General features: G+C 42.4%; 1 protein-coding gene across 7 annotated transcripts; it reads left to right on the top strand.

The window, feature by feature from the left end:
• Nucleotides 1-4,966: 4,966 nt before the first annotated feature.
• On the top strand, nt 4,967-21,479 carry cdip1 (cell death-inducing p53 target 1). 7 transcript variants are annotated; one of them, XM_061223702.1, is made up of 7 exons: nt 5,738-5,926; nt 9,250-9,317; nt 9,543-9,618; nt 11,556-11,707; nt 15,890-16,132; nt 16,745-17,018; nt 18,269-21,479. In XM_061223702.1, the coding sequence occupies exons 4-7, from the start codon at nt 11,623-11,625 to the stop codon at nt 18,378-18,380; spliced, it is 714 nt and encodes a 237-aa protein (XP_061079686.1). In that variant the 5' UTR covers nt 5,738-5,926; nt 9,250-9,317; nt 9,543-9,618; nt 11,556-11,622; the 3' UTR covers nt 18,381-21,479. The 7 variants fall into 7 exon arrangements, with proteins under 7 accessions (XP_061079690.1, XP_061079686.1, XP_061079685.1 ...); XM_061223705.1 differs by lacking the exon at nt 5,738-5,926 and adding an exon at nt 6,673-6,811; XM_061223704.1 differs by lacking the exon at nt 5,738-5,926 and adding an exon at nt 7,228-8,212.
• Nucleotides 21,480-21,481: the final 2 nt, after the last annotated feature.

Consider the following 21,481-nt stretch of genomic DNA (forward strand, 5'->3'; position numbering starts at 1 on the left):
CTAAGTCAGCCTTGGAGAATGATGCAAGCTGGTGTCTGTGGGGAGAGGGGGGGGTAATGGAAAGTTAAGTTAAAGTTAAAGATACAGGGAGATAACTTGCATGCCCAAACCCAGGGGAAAATATAGAACAAATATCCAGCAGTAATGGTTTTTAATGTTTAAAAAAAAAAAAAACATTTGTATTTGTTTTTAAAACAGCCCTGGGAGGCCTACATAAAGCATATCTGACTCTGCTGTGCATTCTGGGAGATCAGAGGGCCCTGGCAAGTATCCTGGCAAATGCTGCCCCCACTTCCTTCAGGAGCAGGGCAACAACACCATCATTGGGCCAAAACCTCTTCCCTAGTGCCAGTGTGTGTGTGCGTGCGTGTGATGGGGAGGGTTCAGGAAATGGGTTAAAATGAAAGAGCAGGGGTCACCGAGAGACATAAGAGAAATACTGCAGTATCAGCGTAGATTCCATAGACACACCAGATACCAAATCTTGAAATCCCAAATTCACAACAAACCAATTGTGAGGCATCTTATTTCAAATACTGAAATCTAACACCAGAACCTCCTTTGACCAGCTGAAACCTCCTGTAGTAAATGAGCAGTACGGACAGAGGTATCTGTGGGGTCTAGACAATCTGTGGCATAGTTCATTGATGTTTAAATTAACAATGGTGACCTTGCTTTGAGTCATACTCACATTTCCTGATGAGGCTTGAATGGAGGAACATACCATGCATGTGTTTTTTTGTGGGCAGTTCAGTAAAAGCAGTCCATTCCAGCAGCACTTGGAATTATATATATATTTAATATGTGTGGCTGTGTGCTCTTTAGATAATTATTGTTTTCACATGACCAGCAGGAAGTCAAAGGCTTGAAGCAGCTGTCAGGAAATGGTGGCATGTCAGGCGTGGGAGACCGTGGAGCTAGACCTCTAGGTGGCACTGGAGTGACAACATTCTGTTTGGAAATTGGTCACTGCACATGTGAATGGTGTGTGAGAAACAGGATAGGCTTGATTGACAATGTTGAAACAGCCAACTGTACTCACATTGGTGTAACTAGGGGAATCAGCGCAACATTTTTTACATTCTGTGATGTAGCTGTACATTGAGCGTAAAAATGAATTAGCAAAAAGAAAATCCACCCGGGGTGTCTCGGTGGCGCAGCCTGCAGAGCACTGACCGCATGCACATTGTGAGCTGCGACGTCAACGGTTCGAATCCGACCGTCTGACAATTTGTCGCATGTCTTTCCCTCTCTCTTGCCCCCATTCTTCCTGTCTCTATATACTGTCCAATCAAGCTGAAAAAGGCCTAAAAAATATCTTTAAAAAAAGAAAATCCACCCTTGTACTACCATGGCTTTACACAAATGTGGACATTAGTACACAGACACTATCGTGTCACTGTCACTATCAATCATGATGGAATATTTGCTCAAATATGGCAACCTGATTGATTCCATGTATAAAGGATAAAGGTTATGAGGAAATACTTAAGATGCTTAATCTCTTTCAGCTTAGTAAAAGGAGACTTAGGGGTGACGATTGAAGCTTTTAAAATTCATTAAAGGGATTAATTGTGAGCTACAAGCGATTCTTCAGGTTAGCAGAACGGGGTGCATAAATGGAAATTTGCAAGGGATAAATTCTGCACAGACTAATAGATTAATATTTATTCACACAGAAAGTGGTCAATGTGTGGAATAGCTTGCCAGGACATGCAGTGGAGGCAAAAACACTGGGGGTTTCAAGACTAGGCTTGATACGGTGCTAGATACTATTTCGCTTTTAGGCAAACTAAGCAGTAGGTACACTGAAGTGGTAGGAAAATGTGAGCATTGTTGGGCTGAATTATGTTATTTTGTATTATGTTATGTTATTAAAAATAGTAAAAGCTTTTCATTGTTGGCCTTCTCACACGATTTATTTTTGAGTTTGATCTTGACTGAGTGTATACGAGTCATCAGCCTTTTCATCAGGTTTTCTGGAAAAAGGAAAGACTGACGGTGGTGGGGAGGATGGAACTGAGGAGCCGCGGATAAACGATTCTGAGCTTCAGGACGGCGCTATGCCCCTGACCGTCGAACAGGATGGGCGTCTGTGGAAGTACCAGCTCTGCCCACAAGGAGGCGACAAATGCAATACTATGGTCTGGCCATTGAAGTAACGGTAATTGGCAAGTTACGAAGACATACCCAAATCCATATTTATAGGACTTTGCGGAGAGCAAAGGGTTGCTACGCTACAGTGCCAAAGAACTGAGAGATGACCTCCTTGACCGAACCATTTCTTTCCAGTGTTGCTATGGTGCTCCAGGACCAATACGTTTCCACTGTGAGATTGACCAGGCAGACCTGGCAACCCTGCACAAGCAGACAAACGCATCCTGAATAATTGGATAATCAACATATCCAGAGGTTTCGACAAAGTAGTATACTTTACTGTACAGGTCCAGTAATAGCTGGCTTAGTGTGCAGCCTCAGTCAGTGTTGGTCTGGCCTAGTGTGGCTGTGGTCCACAGTCACAGCCCACGTTAATGGACATAAATAATGCAGGTTCTGTAGAGCAGAGCTGGAAGAATTGCATATGCACTGCTCACAGCAAGAATGTGAATTATTCTAATTACCTTTCTTAGTTTGGCTTGTCAGTCAAATCAATAGTCTTCAATAGACTTTTTCAACATTTCATACCAGGGAGTCATAAGATTGTTGTAAGTGTGAATATACCTCCAATGGCCACTTTATTAGGTACATTAATGCAAATAGTCTGCTTCCCCAAACAGTGAGTCGTGTTGCTGCAACTCCATATAGTAAAACCAGGCACAAATGAAAAGGTTTAGTTGCTGTTTGACCAAACATTAGACTGGGCAAGAGGCATGATCTAAGTATGATCTAAGACCTAAGACTTTTGGTATGACTGTTGGTGCCAGACATGGTGGTGCTAGCATGTCAGAAACAGCTGCCCTCCTGGGATATCTCAGGCACTACAGTCTCTGGAGTTTAAAGAGAACAGTGTGGCAAAAAAACATCTAGTGAGCAGGGTGAAAACACCTTGCTAATGAGAGAATAGACCAGACTTCAAATGAACAGAAAGGTGACAGATGCTCAAATAACAGTTACCAGCTCTGAACACACAATACCGCGAGCACTGACGTGGATTGGCTACAGCAGTAGTAGACCATGCCAGGTTCCGCTCCTACCAGCGAAGAACAGGAAGTTGAGACGATGGTGGGCATGTGATCACCAAAACTGGACAACTGAAGATAGGAAATTGTGCACCTGGTCTGCCAACTTGCAATTTCTGCCACAACACGCAGATGGCAGGGTCAGAATTTGGCATGAACTGTATCAATCCGTGGGTCCATGCTGCTTTGTGTCAACAGTGCGGGCTGGTATTGGTGGAATGGTGTAGGGGATGTTTTACTGGCACACATAAGGCTCCTTAATGCCAACTGAGGATCATTGAAATGCAGCAGCATACCTAAGCATTATTGATGACCGTGTGCATCTCTTTATGGCCACAGTCTACCGTTTTCAACCAGGAAAATGTCCTGCGCAGTCCCCAGATATCGATGCAATACCGCACCCTTGGGATGCACCAGCATGGATGTGCGGCTGTAAAGTGTTCAGGCACTGTGCTGATGCTATTGAGTCAGCATTCATAAGGAATATTTCCAGTACTTTGTTGGCTCCATGCCACAAAGATTTCAAGCTGTTCTGGAGCCAAAATGGTACTAGATATGTGTACCTAATAAAGTGAATGTACTGCAAAATCAAAATGTGTCAACCTAGGCCTTTGTTAGAGCAAGAAACATCAAAATAATGAGAAATACAACAGTCATGCACATTCGGCAGTGGTGTGGTCAGTATTTGTGCATCAGTTCTGGTGTTTCAGTAAGGCACCCTGCCCAGGAAGCCTATATAATTTGAACAAATACAGAATATATATTTATTTGATTGATATCTCTCATTCAATTTACAATTGAGTAATTTAGCAGATTTAGTTACAGACCCCAGATCCCTACCCCCATTCCCTTATCTGACCTGGTATAACCACGCCGGGCCAACATCTGGGTTTTGTATACTAGGATTATATCCGACTGAGTAGAGGAGAGGCTTTTGCTGTCTGTGTGGGTCGAATGTGATGTTGGAGGGATTAAGCAGATGGCAAGTGCCACAGCCCTGCGTTTGATCCAACAAATCACACTAGCTGGCCCAGCAGCGATGTAGACCCGTGTCATCATCTGGAGCAGGAGGGGTGGGCTCCAAGCGTACAGGGACTCTACCTTCTGTAAAATTCAGCTGGAGCATGGAGGCAGTCTCTGCTAATCATAGAGCATCACATTTTCCATCATCATTAGGGCTTCATTGCAAGAAAACCACAGTTATGTTCTTAGTAGTAAACAAGACGTGAAACAGTTTTCCTGCTAAAAATGCTGAAAGACTGCTGAATTGAGTATGATGTACAATTCCTTGTGCACAGTTAAATTCACAATATTGTGATTACAACAAAAATATTATTTATAATATAAAGCAGGCTCTTACCTTTTCCCAACAAGTAATTCAATATTCTAAGTTATTTTTCTGGAACATCCTGGAAAACCAAAAACTTTTTATGGGAATGGTCATCATTTAATGCAACTTTGGCTAAATTTTGTAATCCTAAACATAACAGATAGATGAAATAATTGAAGCGCATTCGTTTTTACAACTGAAACATGATAATTCCCGGCTATTTGGATAGTATATAGTATGTCTGTTTTGATACAGTATTTACAGGGAAGCTTATTCCTGGATTTTATTGTGTTTTATTCCCTCTGGAAAATGTCTGAACAAGTGATTGGATAAATGTAATGGACGTTATCGTTTGAATAATAATAAACGTGCATACTGTACGAGCATACTGTACGACCCCATTCACTTAAGCACGAAATGCAGGCTATTTCTCTCGCTCTCTCTCTATGTGCAACCTAGAGCGGAGGACGTCTTATCGGGGACTGAAACCTACAGGCGAACTCTTTGGTCTCAGAAAATGATGGTCTGACAGTGAGCGGTAAGTGTAAAATACTAGCTGGTAAAAGCTTTTAAGTAGCTGAAACTTTGGTCTGCTGAAGACAAATGGATAAAACTATGCATTCGTGATTTAGATATTTTCTAATCTTTTAGCTAACCCCGATCATTTTCTTTAAGGAAATCTTGCTTTTTGTTTTCAGGAAAATCAACCTGAACACGCTTGCCCAAATAAAATTGCATTGCATTGCTTTTGAATGACGTCGAAGTAGCCAATGACCATTCCGTTAATAAAAACGGATTCTGATTAGAATGGTTTTTACTGGATGGTTTTAGGCTACAGAGAAAGGCAATATGAAATTATATAATACAATTTAGTTCGCTTCCCACTGTAGGCTATATGTTTTTTTAATTTATTTTAATCTTAAATAATGATAAATAATATAGGCTGTAGATTGCCTAATTGTTTAATAATCCTGTGTGGTGGGTTGCTGTTGGCCTATTTAGAGTGTCAGATGTAAGATTCTGAATTACCCGGATTAAAAACTAATACAAACATAAACAAATTTAAGACGCACTAGATTACAACTTTTTTTCTTTCTTTCCAAGTGGGCTTTCAGTGGTTTTTCGTCGAAATGGGTTGAGACTGATGACGCTACTTTCCCCGAAATACCGCAATCCTAGACCTCTTGTGCTGTAGCCTAGAATTAAAAGCAAAACCGGGCGGCTTGAACCCTGGTTGCCAGAGCAGACCTACGTGCTTTTCTATTGTTTACGTCAAATCCTCGGCAGCGGATAGAGCTTGGAGACGATAATAACTGGGTTGCATTTAAAAGCTTCGCCCTCCTCTCATCACCTTTCAATATAAATTGTTTCTCTCTGGATTACATCTGTTTGGTGACAGATAGAAACGCTACAGCAGGTAACTGGATTTATCGTAATTATAAGTGGTGTATGAATGAGTTCTGTTGCTAGCAAGCTAACGGTATACATAATTATTGGTAGGATTTCAACCTTGCAAGCTAGCTTGTGAGCAAATGTTTATCTGGGTTCATCTAAATAACTCGTTAAACAAATAAATAGTCGAAAGCACGTTGCTTTACGTCGATTGTGAAATTCTAATATATAAACATAGGCGTGCCAGCAAGCTACCAAACGAATAGCCCAAAATAATAGCTAGTTTAGCTATCCAGCTATCAGTATGATGAGCTAGCTAGCGCTTATATAATTACCTAGCAAACAAGACAACTCATTTTCATTGAATTTTTCGGGAGCAGAATTTTTATTTTTATTTTCTGTACATTGTCATTCTGTGTGTTAATCTTAGATAAAACGTGTAAGTCTTAAACTGATTAACATGCATGTAACCATGCAACAGAAAGACAATCGGGTTGCAGGCTAGCTCGCTACATTAATCCGCGAGCGGTGTCCTCTTCAGAACAGTGTTTAACTCCTCCGAAGGTCATGGTACTTGTAGTTTTTGTGTATTGTGGCCATCAGATTGTCAGTGGGTGTCCTTAACGGTTGGTGAAAAGAGAACTACAAGCCCCATGGGTGTGTGTGAGTTCCACGAAGACAGCTGATCGCTCTGATTTGACAGGCGATGCGATGGTGATCATTATGTAAGAGTGGTAAGATAAGTGTATTCTTTTTAGAATTTGGTTTAGCGGGATAATCGGTGTAAATATAGCAAGTGGAACATCCATAATGCTCAGACTGTGATGTACACTAGCTCAGCTGTAAACGTCCACGCCCATCTGGATTAAAAATATTTTGAATCTCAGGTTGGAGTTCAACGCTAACTCAGGTACTGTATGGTTGAATGGTTTCTAATTTTCAGCATCCTACTTTGGCAGCATTCCAAAAACGAATGTAATAAATAAGGAGAATATTAGTCGTTGTAACTGCGTTATGTAATCGTTGCCAATCGCCTAACAACCCACGTTGCTTACTACAACTAGTGGCTGCCTGGTCATTTCAGTAAGTTACTGACAGCGCATTTTAGCAGGTTATTACAGAGTGAAAAGCAGCAGGACAGTATCCCACTGTCCTTGGAAAGTCATGGGAAATTGCCAAAACTAAAACACCTCCAGAAAGAACAGAATAGAAAATAGATGTGATATTAAGTGGCTTGCAGACCCTGGATGGGAAGTCTCTTTTACACCCATGGATAACAACAAAACAAACGATCCTGTCTGAGCTAAACTGAACGTTTAAAGGTGTACTATAAATGTACATAAAGCGTTACAGACAAGCTGTGTGATGATAATGTTTAAATTGTGTTCAGTTCGCAAACATCTTTACTGTGTTGTATGAAGTTGTCTGAATTGCCTTTTCATATTTTTGATTTTGTTCATCCCTTCCCTTTGTAATGATTGATTTGGGTATAAATGTCCTTGGACAGTGCTGAACCAACAAGAAATGAGGCACACGGCCAAAGAAGCAGCTGTAGTACAGAGTGAAGAAAGCTGAGCACTCCTATAATTAAAATATGTATAAATCTTGGGCTGCAGAGTAGAAGTGCTGATCTAGGATCAGTCAAGGCCCTTCGCCTATAATGTTGCCGTTTCTTGAAACCTGTCCCTGGACCAGCACTCTTACCCTGAGATGCTTTATAAATACAAAACCTGACCTAGGATTAGTTTAGCCTCGTCATCATTGGATTGAGAGGATGCAGGTTCCTTTTTCATATGGGGAACTGTTATTTTACCCACGAGCAAGGTACGTAACCTGAAATGCTACAGTAAATATTGTGGTCAGATTTTAATTTGAGTTCCTTTTAATCAGTATTCAAAGAGACCACACTAGAATTAGAATAAAGTGACATAATTTTGTAATATGCAACTTTTATTTATAAGTAATTTACGAAAGACAGAGAAGAACAACAATGTTATGCTGTGGCACAATGAGTACATTATACTCTTGTCTTTGCTGCTCTGCAGCTCTTACTGAACACTCAGTCTGTCTGGTTGCTGGCTAGACAGGATTGAGGGTCGTGCTTGTCACGTGACAGAGCGGTGTCATTTCAGTGAGCGATGACGCTGAGGGAACTCTGATCCTTCTCCCAGGCACAAGACTGCCGGCTTAGGTTTCCTACTGAAGCTGGCATCTTGACCTTACCGTAGGCTTACTCAGAATCTTCCATTGTGAGTTTTGGAGCGCAGAGAGGACCCACGGGACCTCTTATGGTGCACGGTTCGTCGCAAGGGTGAGTTTAGGAACGCAGTCGGAGTTTCAGCTCTCGGAGCTAATTAGCACAACTCAAAATCACCAACTCCCAAACAAAACCAGGGTTTCAGTGTTGATTGGTTCAGTCTGAATAAGACATCTATCCCACATCTAGAGCGATTGGTCAGATCTGCCGTCACTGATGGCTGTCTGGGTCTCTAAGGTGGGGGCTGGTTCTCTTTTCTTGGGCCTGTAGGGTGATCACCCTGGCTAAGATGTAAAGTTTAACTTCTAACTTCGAAGAGTCGTTCCAAAAATTAGCAACTGGCATGGCCAGTCCTCTGATGATGTTCATATTTTCCAGCGGTTTTATTTTGCATACGCTGATGATATGAGAGCCTCCGTGCCATGTGACCTCAGTAGGGACACTGCCAGTTGGCTGAGAAACGAATGTTTCCCTGTTCAGGGGTGCTTTGGGATTTATGAGCCTGGGGAAGGAACAGGGGGCATTACCGGTTTTCAGACGTCATGCCAGCCTCATAAACCAGTCATATGCAGGGCTTTTTAACAAAATTATTTTCCCATTTTGAATTTTGTTCTGTATTTCTGTATTTTATGGTGCATTTTTGAGATCTTTTAAGATCCTTTCCTAGTAATATACACATATATTACATTATGGCATTTGGCAGATGCTCTTATCCAGGGCACAGTTGATTAGACTAGCTAAGCAGGAGACAATCCTCTCCTGGAGCATTGTAGGGTTAAGGGCCTTGCTCAAGGGCCCACCAGCTGTGCGGAGCTTATTGTGGCTACACCGGAGATCGGACCCCTGACCTTGCGTGTCCCAGTCATGGACCTTAACCATTACGCTACAGGCCAACCTACATATGGTAGTAAATAGCCACTTTTTTGTTTATTTGTTATTATTATGGCACACAACAATATGGAAGATTAAAGTAATGAAATAGAAGTTAAAGTGGATATGTACAGACCTGCTCCCCATGCGTTTTCCTTTTCACATGGAGCCCCAAGTGTCCAGAATAGCCACGCCCATCCGCTCCTCTTTCTCCCTGCCAGTGGCCCCAGTGAGCAGCCAGCTGCTCCAGTGTTCTTCGCAGTGTCCGATCACTATCTGAATCATTGGGGTAAAGTCAATTCAATTTCATACATTATTGAGTGAGGAACCAACCAGATGATATTATTATTATTATTATTATTATTATTATTATTATTATGATGATGATGATTATGATCAATATTATTATTGTTACTCCTTTTTATTCTCAATATTAGCATCATAATAATGATAATGAATGAATAATACAAAAAATCATAATGATGACGATCTGTTTTCTTTCCCTTCTCCCCAGGTGTTGGGAGTGTGTTGGCAGGAGAGAGGCCAGAACAGAAGTTTGAGGTTTCATAGTGACGCCCTGTTTCCTGCAGGTCAGTCTCTTGCCACCTCTCCCATCACCTGCGTACCTGCCCCCCTCTCAGCTGGGGCACGCTGAGCCCCTGTTAATGGGGGATCACCGTGCCAAACCACTATCTTGGCCTCCAGCATGATGATCTGTCCTGCCCTGTCTGTGACACAGACCCCGGTCAAAGACTGTATATCTAGACCGGGGTAAATCACTGTATGTCCAGACCTGGGTCAAAGACTGTATATCTAGACCTGGGTAAATCACTGTATGTCCAGACCTGGGTCAAAGACTGTATATCTAAACCTGGGTCAGTCACTGTATATCTAGACCTGGGTCAGTCACTGTATATCTAGACCTGGGTCAATCACTGTACATCTTCCACACCACTAAAATTCCTGCAGATTTCTGACCATTGTAAACGATGCCTCCGTTTTCACCAGTATTCAGAACTAAATTCCTTTTTGGTTTTAAAAGTTATTGGGGAGACTCTGCAGCAGTAGTTTCCCATGTAACGGGATGAAAGGGGTTAAAGCTTTTCAAATGTGTTGTTGACTCCGGTCTAGTCTAGTGGGGGGCACTAATCAGTGTGCCTTCCTCACTCCCCCAGAGCATGAGTGCTGGTGAAAGCTCCTGTTTGTCCACGAGAGTGAGGCGGTCACACAGGAAGCAGGGTTGAGTGGTGCTTGGAGCTCTTTCTCATAATGCCACACAGTGACGTCAGACAGGACGAGTTCCTCAGAAAGAGAGGCGCTAATGACTCCCAGATTTAATCATCACATTACCTGGGAACGCTCAAACTCATTACTTCCTTTAATCCTACCAGAGGAAATTAATTTCTTGACCCGTTTCTTTTGTTGTAATAGTAACTGATGTAATTGAGCCACAGGGGAATAAGGTGACTGCACTGCAGTTTAATCCACCTTGACATCTCAGACCCAAGTCCTCCAGTAGTTTGAACTTTTTAGCAACATTTTATTTGCTATGGTGAACAACAGATCCGAGTACGTTTAGTTTCACAGAGACTCATAGATGGTGCTGGTTCTGTTGGTTGAATGCTCCAGCTAGTTTCAGGTATGCAGAAACATATATTTTCCAAAACAAAATAATCCAAGAAGGGGAAGGTTAAGGTGGATTACATAGGAGATCAGGATTACATTTCCCAGACTTCTTTTAGGGGAGGCTACAAAGTGTGTCGGTTCAGATTGGACCTGCAGTGTTACACATTTGGATTTTCAGAACACATTTCATTGTTGCACACAAGCAGGGAGTTATCTCTGAGTGGATTATATTTGGTGTAAAAGAGGTTGACCATGAGACAGACCGTGTAGGCGTGTGTAGGCTTTTTAGCTTGTTGTACAGTTAATAACCCCTGACTCATGAGTTGTTCAGAGGAGTGCATATACTTCACACATGATTTCATAATATTCCCAGATATCAGGTGCTACTTTATGCAGATTTATCATATCTTCTTTAGTGAAGCTCTGAGCACAGTAACCTTTTAGTGCACACAAAACTAATAGCACAACCAATGATTGGTGCAATATAAGAAAAAACAGCTCAAGCTAGATTTTAAAACAGCTCGTAGCTGGCTGACCAGTTCAAACCAGCTTCTAGTCTGACATTATTTGACCAGCTCAAGCTAACAGTTGGTAGTTGGTTCTTGGAGTGTCCCTGCAGTATTGCGCCTGTTGCATATCAGACCCACATCTACAGGTACACAGATACAGGTGTCAGTCACAGTATGTCATGAGACGTTTGGAAACCTGAGGATTTAAAACTTCAAACGATTAAAAAATCGTTTATTTCGCGATCACGAAATATAGTTGCTGTGGCAAACCAAGGACAATGACTTTGTATTTTTGTATATGTCCTCATTACAGATAGATTTGAAGATGTAATTATAGATGTATAGGTTGTTCTGAAGGATGATCTCACAGTTGCGTTCTCACCTTACCGCAGAGCGACTGTCTGGCTGTCTGTGAGCGGAGCCCGCTGTTCCCAGCAGCCCTCCAGAGTTCCAGGCAGGATGTCGAGCGATCCCCCTCCTCCCTACCCTGGCGGGCCCACTGCACCCCTAGTGGAAGAGAAGAACGGCAAGCCACCTGTCTCAGGTATGTGCCCCCTGCATGGCTACCTTCATCAGGTACACCTGCGCGATTAACAGTAGCTTGGCTGTGTTGAATGTGATGAGTTGGGTGTGGAACAGAGTGTTGCCCAAGCGCCGGCTGCCGGCTAACATGGATGACTACTCACTGGTAGCTGGCCGGCTACTCTATAAAACATAATTATATCTTTAAATAGATATAATGGTATCTGGAATTATAAAATCAGTAGCCTAATAATACTGTCCGCTGCTAACTGTATTGGCACACGCGCTAGCTTCATATATCAATGTAAAGTTATGATTACAATGTAACTTGTGCTCTCTTGGGAGAGAGAAAAGCGCCTACTGTTGCTCTTTGCGCTGACAGCTCGTCATTTTCTCTGCGAATGCGATGTAGTTTAATCACCTAATCACAATCAGCTGTGAGTTTGTTCTATTTTCTGGGGGTCATTTCGCATATTACCTAGCAGGTTAACATATTAAGTTCTATCAGCGTTTACCCGGTTAGCAAACTACCCTCAACATAGTTGTAACGTTAGAAAAATAAAGTAAACCATATTATAGGCTTCAAAATCCCTGAGGTTCGGTAGTAGGCCTAGTATCCTATATCGTGATCCATCTCACAGCCTAATGGCTGGCTAACTTTACAATTGGCTACTCTGACACATTCTTGAACAGTTTGCTGACTTTGGGCAATGTGACCTTAATTTACATTGATATTAATACGAATATAGCCTACCGGGCACCATTTGCAACAAAACGTAAATTTCACAATTTCCCACACAGGCAGATCCCGGAACTGGACAGCAGACAATAACGGGCTTCGTAAAGAAAACGGTTATAGATCACTTACCTAACATTAAGTGTAAGCTATAGCAATTCTAAAATGGATCATTTTGCCGTTTGCCGTTAATAGCTATAAATTTATCTAACGTTAAAAATTGAAGAAATTCCAAACTGAACGGCTTGACGAAAAAAAAACAGGCGATCGAGGTTGTAAACCCACTTCACTTTTTAGGCTATCAGCGAACAGGAGAAACCATTCTATCCACTGTTTGTGTCCGTCGGATTCGGCATTGACAAACGTTATTGCATCCATATCGATTGCATTTTTGGTAATTTAGCGAACCCATGAGTCATTTGTTGTTGCAGCAGTCTTAAAATACAATTTATGTAGCCTATAGAATATGTTTTACATTATGTAATGTGAAATGTGCATATCATATAGGCTACTTAACAGAAACATTAATAAAGTTAAATTGATTCATCAGTGAATTGGCAAACTGGAGCGCAGCAGCTCGTCTGGTCTTCAACCTTCCCAAACACTCGCATGTCACCCCCTGCTTATTTCCCTCCACTAGCTGCCTGTTATGGCTTGCATCAAATTCAAAACATTGGTGCTAGATTTCCAAGCAGTTAAGGGGTCAGCCCCAGCTTACCTCCAAAAAATCGTCAGACCCTGCACCCCTGCCAGACCTCTTCGTTCGGCCACCACAGGCCGCTTGGCGCCTCCCCCTCTCCAAACTTTCACCGCTCACGACTACTGTCTATTCTGGCTCCACGGAGGTGGAACGAACTCCCCGTGGAGGTCAGAACAGCACAATCTTCAAGCGCAAACTGAAGACGTACCTCTTAAAGCTGCACCTATGCCTGTCCCTCCCTACCTCCCTGTAAACCTTAATTGTTGTCTTTACCTGTGATATTTACTTGTATTGGGATGTTTTGTTTGGCTACGTAGCAGTTTTTGGCCAGGCAAGCGGTTTGTTCATACATTTGCGTGTTGCGGTATTACGATAAAAAAAAATAAAAAACTGATGATGAAATAGGCCCTGGTCCTTATCTTTGTTGTGCAGGTAGCAGTTGAAATAGTGTTTTCCTCTAGGGTCTTTCTGCGCAGTTCAAATTGACACATCAGTTCCCAGTCTTCGGGAGCAGCTTAGCAGAGCATTGGTGTCTCTTGACATGGACTGGGAAGAGTCCAAGGACATAGGCATTTTTTATTTATGATATACTTCTGACCACCATTTCATGTAATCTAGAGCCTCAATTTATAGATAATTATGGTTGCCAACACACTCATTAGCAGACACACAGACACATGGGTGTAGCACATTCATGAATCCTTTCCTCAAATTTGCCAGCTGAATGGGACTTTGAAGAGTACATTCTTGTTTTCAGGCAGATACCGTTGCCTATTCAAACCAATGATCTGTATATATGTATTTACATTAAAAATAATAAGATTGTTATTATCCTAAAACTAATAAGATGTTGAATATTGGTGGGATTAATGATTGTAACTACTAAAAAATTGAGCAACAAAGTTTTATTCAAAATACAGTAGTGTCATGTTCCAGTTTATTCTCCCTCACTGGTCGCTGGTGTCTGCGCACACCTTTCCCTCGAAGATGCTCCAAATAAAACAATTTGCTACTTGTCAATATATGAAAAATAGTAGTTTAATTCAACAAACATTGGTCAACTTTTACCCATACTATTAAACCAGCTCCCACAAGAAATAATAGTTTGTTAACGGAGGTCAGATACCATTTACCAAAATGGCTGTCCACTCTGTACCTAGTTATGTAGAAGAAAAGGCCTTGTTATCCTGCTGAGGTTATTTTTTTCATTAGCCTACTTTTGTCATTTTTTGGTCGGATGTGAAATAGGTTGGATGTTGCCCTGCTAGCGCCAGCACAGGCAACCTGTATCGACCACCAGCTGCAGTCTTTATAAAGTGGAGCCACTCTGAGCCATAAAAGGTGGCGTGAATGAATATATATTGATATGATATTTTAGCTCTCAAAAAAAAAGTAGGTTTAAATTATCTACTCACCACTTTATTTTGTAAGCGGCTGCTTCCCCGTCTTCTGTTCAGAACATAGCGAGTCTAAGTTAGGCTGTAGCCTACATGACAAAAATTACTTAATAACTTAACAACAAAAATATCATAATGGCCAACGCATTGAAGCTAATTGCATGATTACCTCTGTTGAAAGTAAAATCGCACATAACCTCAATCACTCAAAATGTATTCGCTGCAATGGGCCTAGTGACGAAGATGTTGAAGATTGGTGGGATTCATTATTTTGACTAATACACAATATTTTCAAGTTTATTTTCCTTCGTTTGTTGCTTGTGTCTGCACGTACACCTTTGCTGGTCTCTCAATGCTTAAGAATAAAGCCATTTAAAATGCATTCAACAAATTAAAATGCACCAGAAGCCTCCAAATTGCATCAGAAAAAAAGGCCAGAGGACATCATCTGAACCCCCCTTGCCTTCTACTTTTTCTCTTTGGCCTACTACTTACATTTTTGGGGAACACTCTGGTAGAAGATGGAATTTGTTGGGTGTGGTAGTTCGTATGTGTTGGGTGTGTTGTGTGTAAAAGCTGGGATGTGTTGGGTGTGGTAGTTGGTATGTGTTGGGTGTGTTGGGTGTAAAAGCTGGGATGTGTTGGGTGTGGTAGTTGGTATGTGTTGGGTGTGATAGTTGGTATGTGTTGGGTGTGTTGGGTGTGGTAGTTAGTATGTGTTGGGTGTGGTAGTTGGTATGTGTTGGGTGTGTTGGGTGTGGTAGTATGTGTTGGGTGTGGTAGTTGGTATGTGTTGGGTGTGTTGGGTGCGGTAGTTGGTATGTGTTGGGTGTGTTGGGTGTGTTGGGTGTAAAAGCTGGGGTGTGTTGAGTGTGAAAGCTGGGATGTTTTGGGTTTTGTAGGAGTTCAGTAGCATTGCTGCTGGGGTTGGCAAAGGCATGGAGGGGCAGCAGACTGGCACTAGCGAATAATTAGCAGTGTGGCTGCATCTTTGCAAATCAGTCCAGCCACTGGGAACAATAGGGCTGTGGGCTAAGGGGACACATCACCAAGGGAACCGTGGGGCCAGAGCCCTGTGTAAACGGGAAGGACGGCACAAATCTCCTTCCTCCCCTCCTCCCGCACGACCGAGTGAATGCTCCCTTTTAGGATCATTTTGAAGAAGCCTGAGCAGGTCCATTGTTATTGTGGTTACTCGCAACCAGCACAGAATGCACACACAGACGCAATAACGCAACCCGTGCAGCGTGCGTGCAGCGTGCGTATACGGGATGAAAAAACCGAAGTGATGATGTCATTAGGAGCTTTGGCCACCGTTAGCTCTAGGTTAGATTAGCTCCCAAGTCACAGTGTTAAACATTCTGTGTGCAGGGGCTGTCCCAGTGATGACCGCGCCCTCCCTCGGACACCCCATGCCCCCCCACGAACATCCCGTGTCCCCCCACGGACATCCCGTGTCCCCCCACGGACACGCCGCGCCCCCCCTCGGACACCCCCTGCCCCCGGAGTACGCGCCCCCACCCTACGAGACCACCATGCAGCCGGGATACGTGCCTCCTCACGTGCCTGGAGAGGGAGCCATGCCGATGCCGATGCCCATGCCCCACCCCCACGGTAAGCCCCGCATAACACCCCTCCACAAGGCCCGCGTCCATCCAGCACAGCCTCCCCCCTGACCAGCTAGGGTTTAGAAGTCGGTTCCTTGCCGTTTTTCCACGATTGAGCCAAACTTTAAACCATTTAAAGGTACAATAGGTGGGATTTTTATGTTAAAACATTGTTACGAGACCATTGTAAATCCCTTCCTATCATTGAAAAAGGCTCGCTGACATGTTGACTCACCCTATGCCTGTGTTTATAGTCCTTAAATTTGGGTTTTATACTGTTGATGGGCCGGCACTCTTTACCAAAACATTGTATAACTGTACAATAATTCAAGCTCATTGGTTGAAAATTGGTTCTAATTACCACAGCCAATAGCGTTTCAACGTCAGCGCGTTGACGGAGAAGTGGGAGGGATAGTGCTATGGTTTGAAGGTGTTTGTTGCTGCTATTCCTCCCTTGACCGTTAGAAGTCCAAAATTACCTATTGTACCTTTAACCAAAACCTTTTTTTGTAATTGATTCAAATGAATTGTAAAATAAATAATATCCAGATGTACAAATGGATGATACATGCTGTGTGACCCAGTGTTGACTCTCGTGACCCTGTTGCCCCTCCTCCAGCGGGGTATTATCCCCCACCTGGGCATTTCCCCCAGCCGATCCCGGGGCAGTATGGGCCGGTCCCCAGTCACTACGCCTCCCCGGTTGGCCACACGGCCACGGTGCTGGCCCCCCCGGGCGGTGCCACCACGGTGACGGTCCTGCAGGGGGAGATGTTCCAGTCCGCCCCGGTGCAGACGGTGTGTCCCCACTGCCAGCAGGCCATCATCACGCGCATCACCCACGACGTGGGGCTCATGAACACCCTGTTCTGCCTCTTCTGCTGCTTTGTGGGGTAAGATGGGGGGGGTCGAGCGGGCGTAACACCGACTCTGTACGGCCGGCAGATAATCGGCTCCGTAACGCCGATCGTTCACTCTTTCTTCCTTTGAAGACAGATCATTTGTATTTGGTGCATCTTATGAAAATGCATTAATGGGTGAGAATGGGCACAGTACTGTGGCAATAGACATTCTGTCCTGTAATATAGCACCAGAAACTGTCACCAACCAGAACCAGTTGTCACAGGACATTACAAAATCTGCATTTTTACAGTAATTCACTTGTGTTCCAACTCACAATAATAGCACAATAAATGTATTGTTGATAATGTTATGATGACAGAAGTGGGATGAAATAAGAAGCATGTAATGTTTTGGTGTTCTGATCAAAACTAATTTTTAATAATATTTATGAGCAATTTCTATTTTAATTTACTCACGCTGAGCAAGTTACAGTAGCTAGAGCGTGATGTTGTTTATTTAATTTTCATTCATAATCGGTGCTTTCTCTTCCCACAATGTCACAACGCTACCAACGACTGTGTAAATATTATAACAGCTGTTAGATACAAAAAGACGATTGGCTCAAACAAACAGGAGTAATTATTTTGTTGCGGTTCATGTCTGGGTACTTGCCCGTTGTAATCTTTAAAAATACAGTACAGTGCAAACGTTTTAGGCAGGTGTGAAAAAATGCTGTAAAATAAGAATGCTTTCAAAAATAGAAATGTTAATAGTTTATTTTTATCAATTAACAAAATGCATGAACAGAAGAACTGAATGAACAGGGGTGGTCACAGCAAATATTGATTTGATTTAGATTTTTCTTCTGTTCACTCACTTTGCATTTTGTTAATTGATAAAAAAAAAAAACTATTAACATTTCTATTTTTGAAAGCATTCTTACTTTACAGCATTATTTCACACCTGCCTAAAACTTTTGCACGGTACTGTATATATATCTAAATGTCTGGCTATCTTTTTTATTTATCTGAAAATAGGATCTAAACTACAAAGTCAAAGTCTAATTTTCACTGTTTGTGTAGTGACTGCTGTTTGCCTTTGTAGGGCAGAGTCCTACTCTGGAGTTTTGGGTGGAGGGGCATACAGTTAGATTTACAAAGTAACAAACTCTGTAGAGGTTTACGCACCATAATATATATACCAGAGGCTTATACCAGAGAACTGAACAGCTTCTTTCTTCCTTTACCTCCCTCTCTTTCTCTCTTCCTCTGCCTCCCTCCCTCCCTCTCTCTCTCCACAGATGTGACCTGGGCTGTTGTTTACTCCCCTGCCTGATCGATGACCTGAAGGATGTGACGCATACCTGCCCAAACTGCAAGGGCTATATTTACACATACAAACGCATGTGCTAACAGTGCACACACACGTCACACACATGCAAACACCCACACACACACACACACACACACACGCTCGCACGCACACAAATGCAAAAACTCTGTTCTCACAGCGCCTCCAGGTGGGAGGTCTGAGTACATCTCTCAGTCCCTTATTTCCGTCCAGTGTGCTGTTGTGTTTTCATTCAGCCTTCTAATGATAGCTGCCATTTTATCATTTTATTGTAATATCTGTCCACCTTGTAAATACTGAATCACAAATAAGTATACAGTGCAGGTCATGCACCCTGTTACCATGGGGACAGTTAACAAGGAAATATATAGTCATCAAATTATAGAAGAATAAATAAAAGAAAAAAAAACAAGGGAATTGAGTGCAGGACTTATGAGGAGATTGTTTTTCTGTTGTGTTTTGAAAACCTCAAATAGGTCCCAGTCGCTGGGTTGCCAGCCTGTGCAGACCAACACCCTTCAATTTTAAGTTGAAGAAATTAGCAATGCAGGGAAAAACTGTGGGAAAAGGTCACTTACTGTAATTAACATTAATCTGTGAAACTTGCTATGTAGCAATACCAAACAATCAAGTCAGCAAGGGCAAAGTCAGTATATATTTTTTATTTGAGTTATTTAGTTGTTTTAATTGTATGTATAATTTTAACATAATATTTAATATTGAGGCCAAGGCCTGCTTTGACTGAGTCTGTGAATTCTTCGTTTTTATCCTCAGTTACCATTTTAATGGACAGGATACTTTTATCTGCACTGGAGGTATCTGTATGTGGATTACTGTCTTTCCCTTTAAAATGTGTAGTGTACAGTATAATAACGGAGTAGGTACTAGTTGACGCACTTCGTGTGGTAGAGATCTATCTATCTTAATACACTCATTTTGATCTACTCTGGTCTGTGTAGTAGACCTTCAGGCATTATTTTCAAATGACTGGCAAGATGGCACTATTTTTCTCCTGGGCTGTTAGATGATGCAACATTTGGTAGATCCATTTACAGTTTAGTAGCTTTGTCATCATTAGTACAGCCACATTTTCATATTGACTGTTAAGTGAACTTGATTCCAAGCCCAGCTGTTTGTAAGAGGTCATGGTAATTACCATATTTACTCAGTACCATGCCATTGAGGGAAATTGTCATATCAACATTACTGTCATGTCACAAGTGTATTTCTCCTGTCAAGAAAAACATAATTCTATTCAATTAAGAGACTGCTAACAAAAAACACATTCTGTTCATCTAAAGACTGCAAATATCAGTCATGTTATCTGTGTCAAAACATTGCTCAGAGAGGAAGGAGCAGTTCAGAATATGATCCAGGAACCAGTGGAGACGCATGGTGTTCCACCCGTGTGACTTCATCATGCAAGTGTGCCATGCCATGCCCAGCCCATATGCCAAGCCCCTGGCCCCTGGCCCGACCCTGTGTCTTACTGCTCTCTTCAGCCCCCATGCTCAGGAGATACTAGGCCCTGCTCCTGTTTATACTCTCAGGTGATTATAATATGGGATGACATATCCTCAGCCAACTGCAGGCTATTTAACATGGGAAACATCAAAGAGTTTCTCACGGGCACGAGTTACAGCAAAGTAACCTCGGGGGGTGTTGGAGCAGTTGCACTCTGATCTTACTTTGAGTGTTAGTCCTCGATTGTTTTTCTGCCATTATCTATACATTTGCTTATTATAAGGTTACGTTTTATGCCGTCCTCGTTTTGTTTTCAGTCAGTCGGTCCGTGGTTGAACATTCATTTAAAGTACCGTATAACTATTAAATGCAACTGTTTGTTTCAAAGGTGACTTCCGGTGATGACTTCCCTTGAATGGTTGTCCGTTTAATTGAGCTGTAATTGCTAATGTCAATATCTCGGTACAAAAAGGCGATGCCCTTTATTTAGGTGTCTAACGCAGGGGACTCAAACTCCGGCCCGGGAGGCCTGCAGTGTCTGCAGTTTCCTGTGGTTTCCTTTTTGACCTCAGCCTTGGGAAGTTTGAGATCCCTGTGGTAAAAGGAGTTGTTTGTTGTTATTTAATGTCGAAACGCTTTTCACTGCAGCATGAGACGCGCAGTATGATCGTAATGCAGCCTGGTCCTATGCCATTGATTGAAGCTCAAGAAATTTGATTGGCCAGTTGCCAGTGGCCTTTGCTCAGCTATTCTGTTTGCCTGATAGGCTCTCATTTGCATTTAAAACAGGGTCACTGAAGCCCTTGTGTAAAACGACATTGCCTGTGCTTGTGTGCGCTTTTAAATGAAGCACATTCGGAATACCGTCTTTATCTGTAAGGAACCCTCGTTACCTTGTCACGCCTACCTGCGCTTAACAATACTGACCATCACTCGCCGTGTTCAGAGCACGTAGCCTCGTGTGTTACAGCCACGCATGTCTCCGGTACTGTGAATGATTTTTGCATACTGTCTGGTATTTTATTGTCAGTAATAACACAGGCATATACTAGGTTTCTATTATACAGGCTAATTACCCTGATCACTTACTTTATGGTTTGGGAAAACTCCGTATGTACCCATGTCATATCTCCTGAGTAAACCTTTATGACTTTTTTACATTTGATAAATCTGATCATATTTTCATAAGCGTACTGTGAGGTGGTGGCTTCTATTGTTAATGCTGTTTGAGAACTGGTAACTGTAGCCAGCATGGTCTTGCCAGAAAATCCCATTCAATGCACATGAGGGAAGTGTTATATCCAGTGAGCATTGTCTTTTATTTTTTGGCAGTGCATGGTCAAGCTTTTCTGAATATTTGCAAAAATCTAGGCTGGTCCCCATTGTCTTTCAGCACATTTAGACTGGTCCACATGCAACGTTATGAGACGTAGGAGGAACGGTGCAAAAGCAGAGCTCTGTTGGGCACAACGTGTTGTTTTTTTAATGAAAACGCGTGTGCCTGTAATGCGACAGATGGTTCTGTAATACGATAGGTGGTTATTGTTCAGACGGTGTCGCCGTGGCAAGTGATGTTTATGCAAATAAATGTGTTCCTGTAAACTGAACGGTGTGTGTTGGGCCATAACTGTTGCATTAAAATGTCCAAAATGATTCTTTTAACAATAAAAAGACAAAAATAAATAAATAAAAACAAATA

The sequence above is a fragment of the Conger conger genome, chromosome 16 (genome assembly GCF_963514075.1).
Source record: "Conger conger chromosome 16, fConCon1.1, whole genome shotgun sequence".
In the NCBI taxonomy this organism is placed as follows: domain Eukaryota; kingdom Metazoa; phylum Chordata; class Actinopteri; order Anguilliformes; family Congridae; genus Conger; species Conger conger.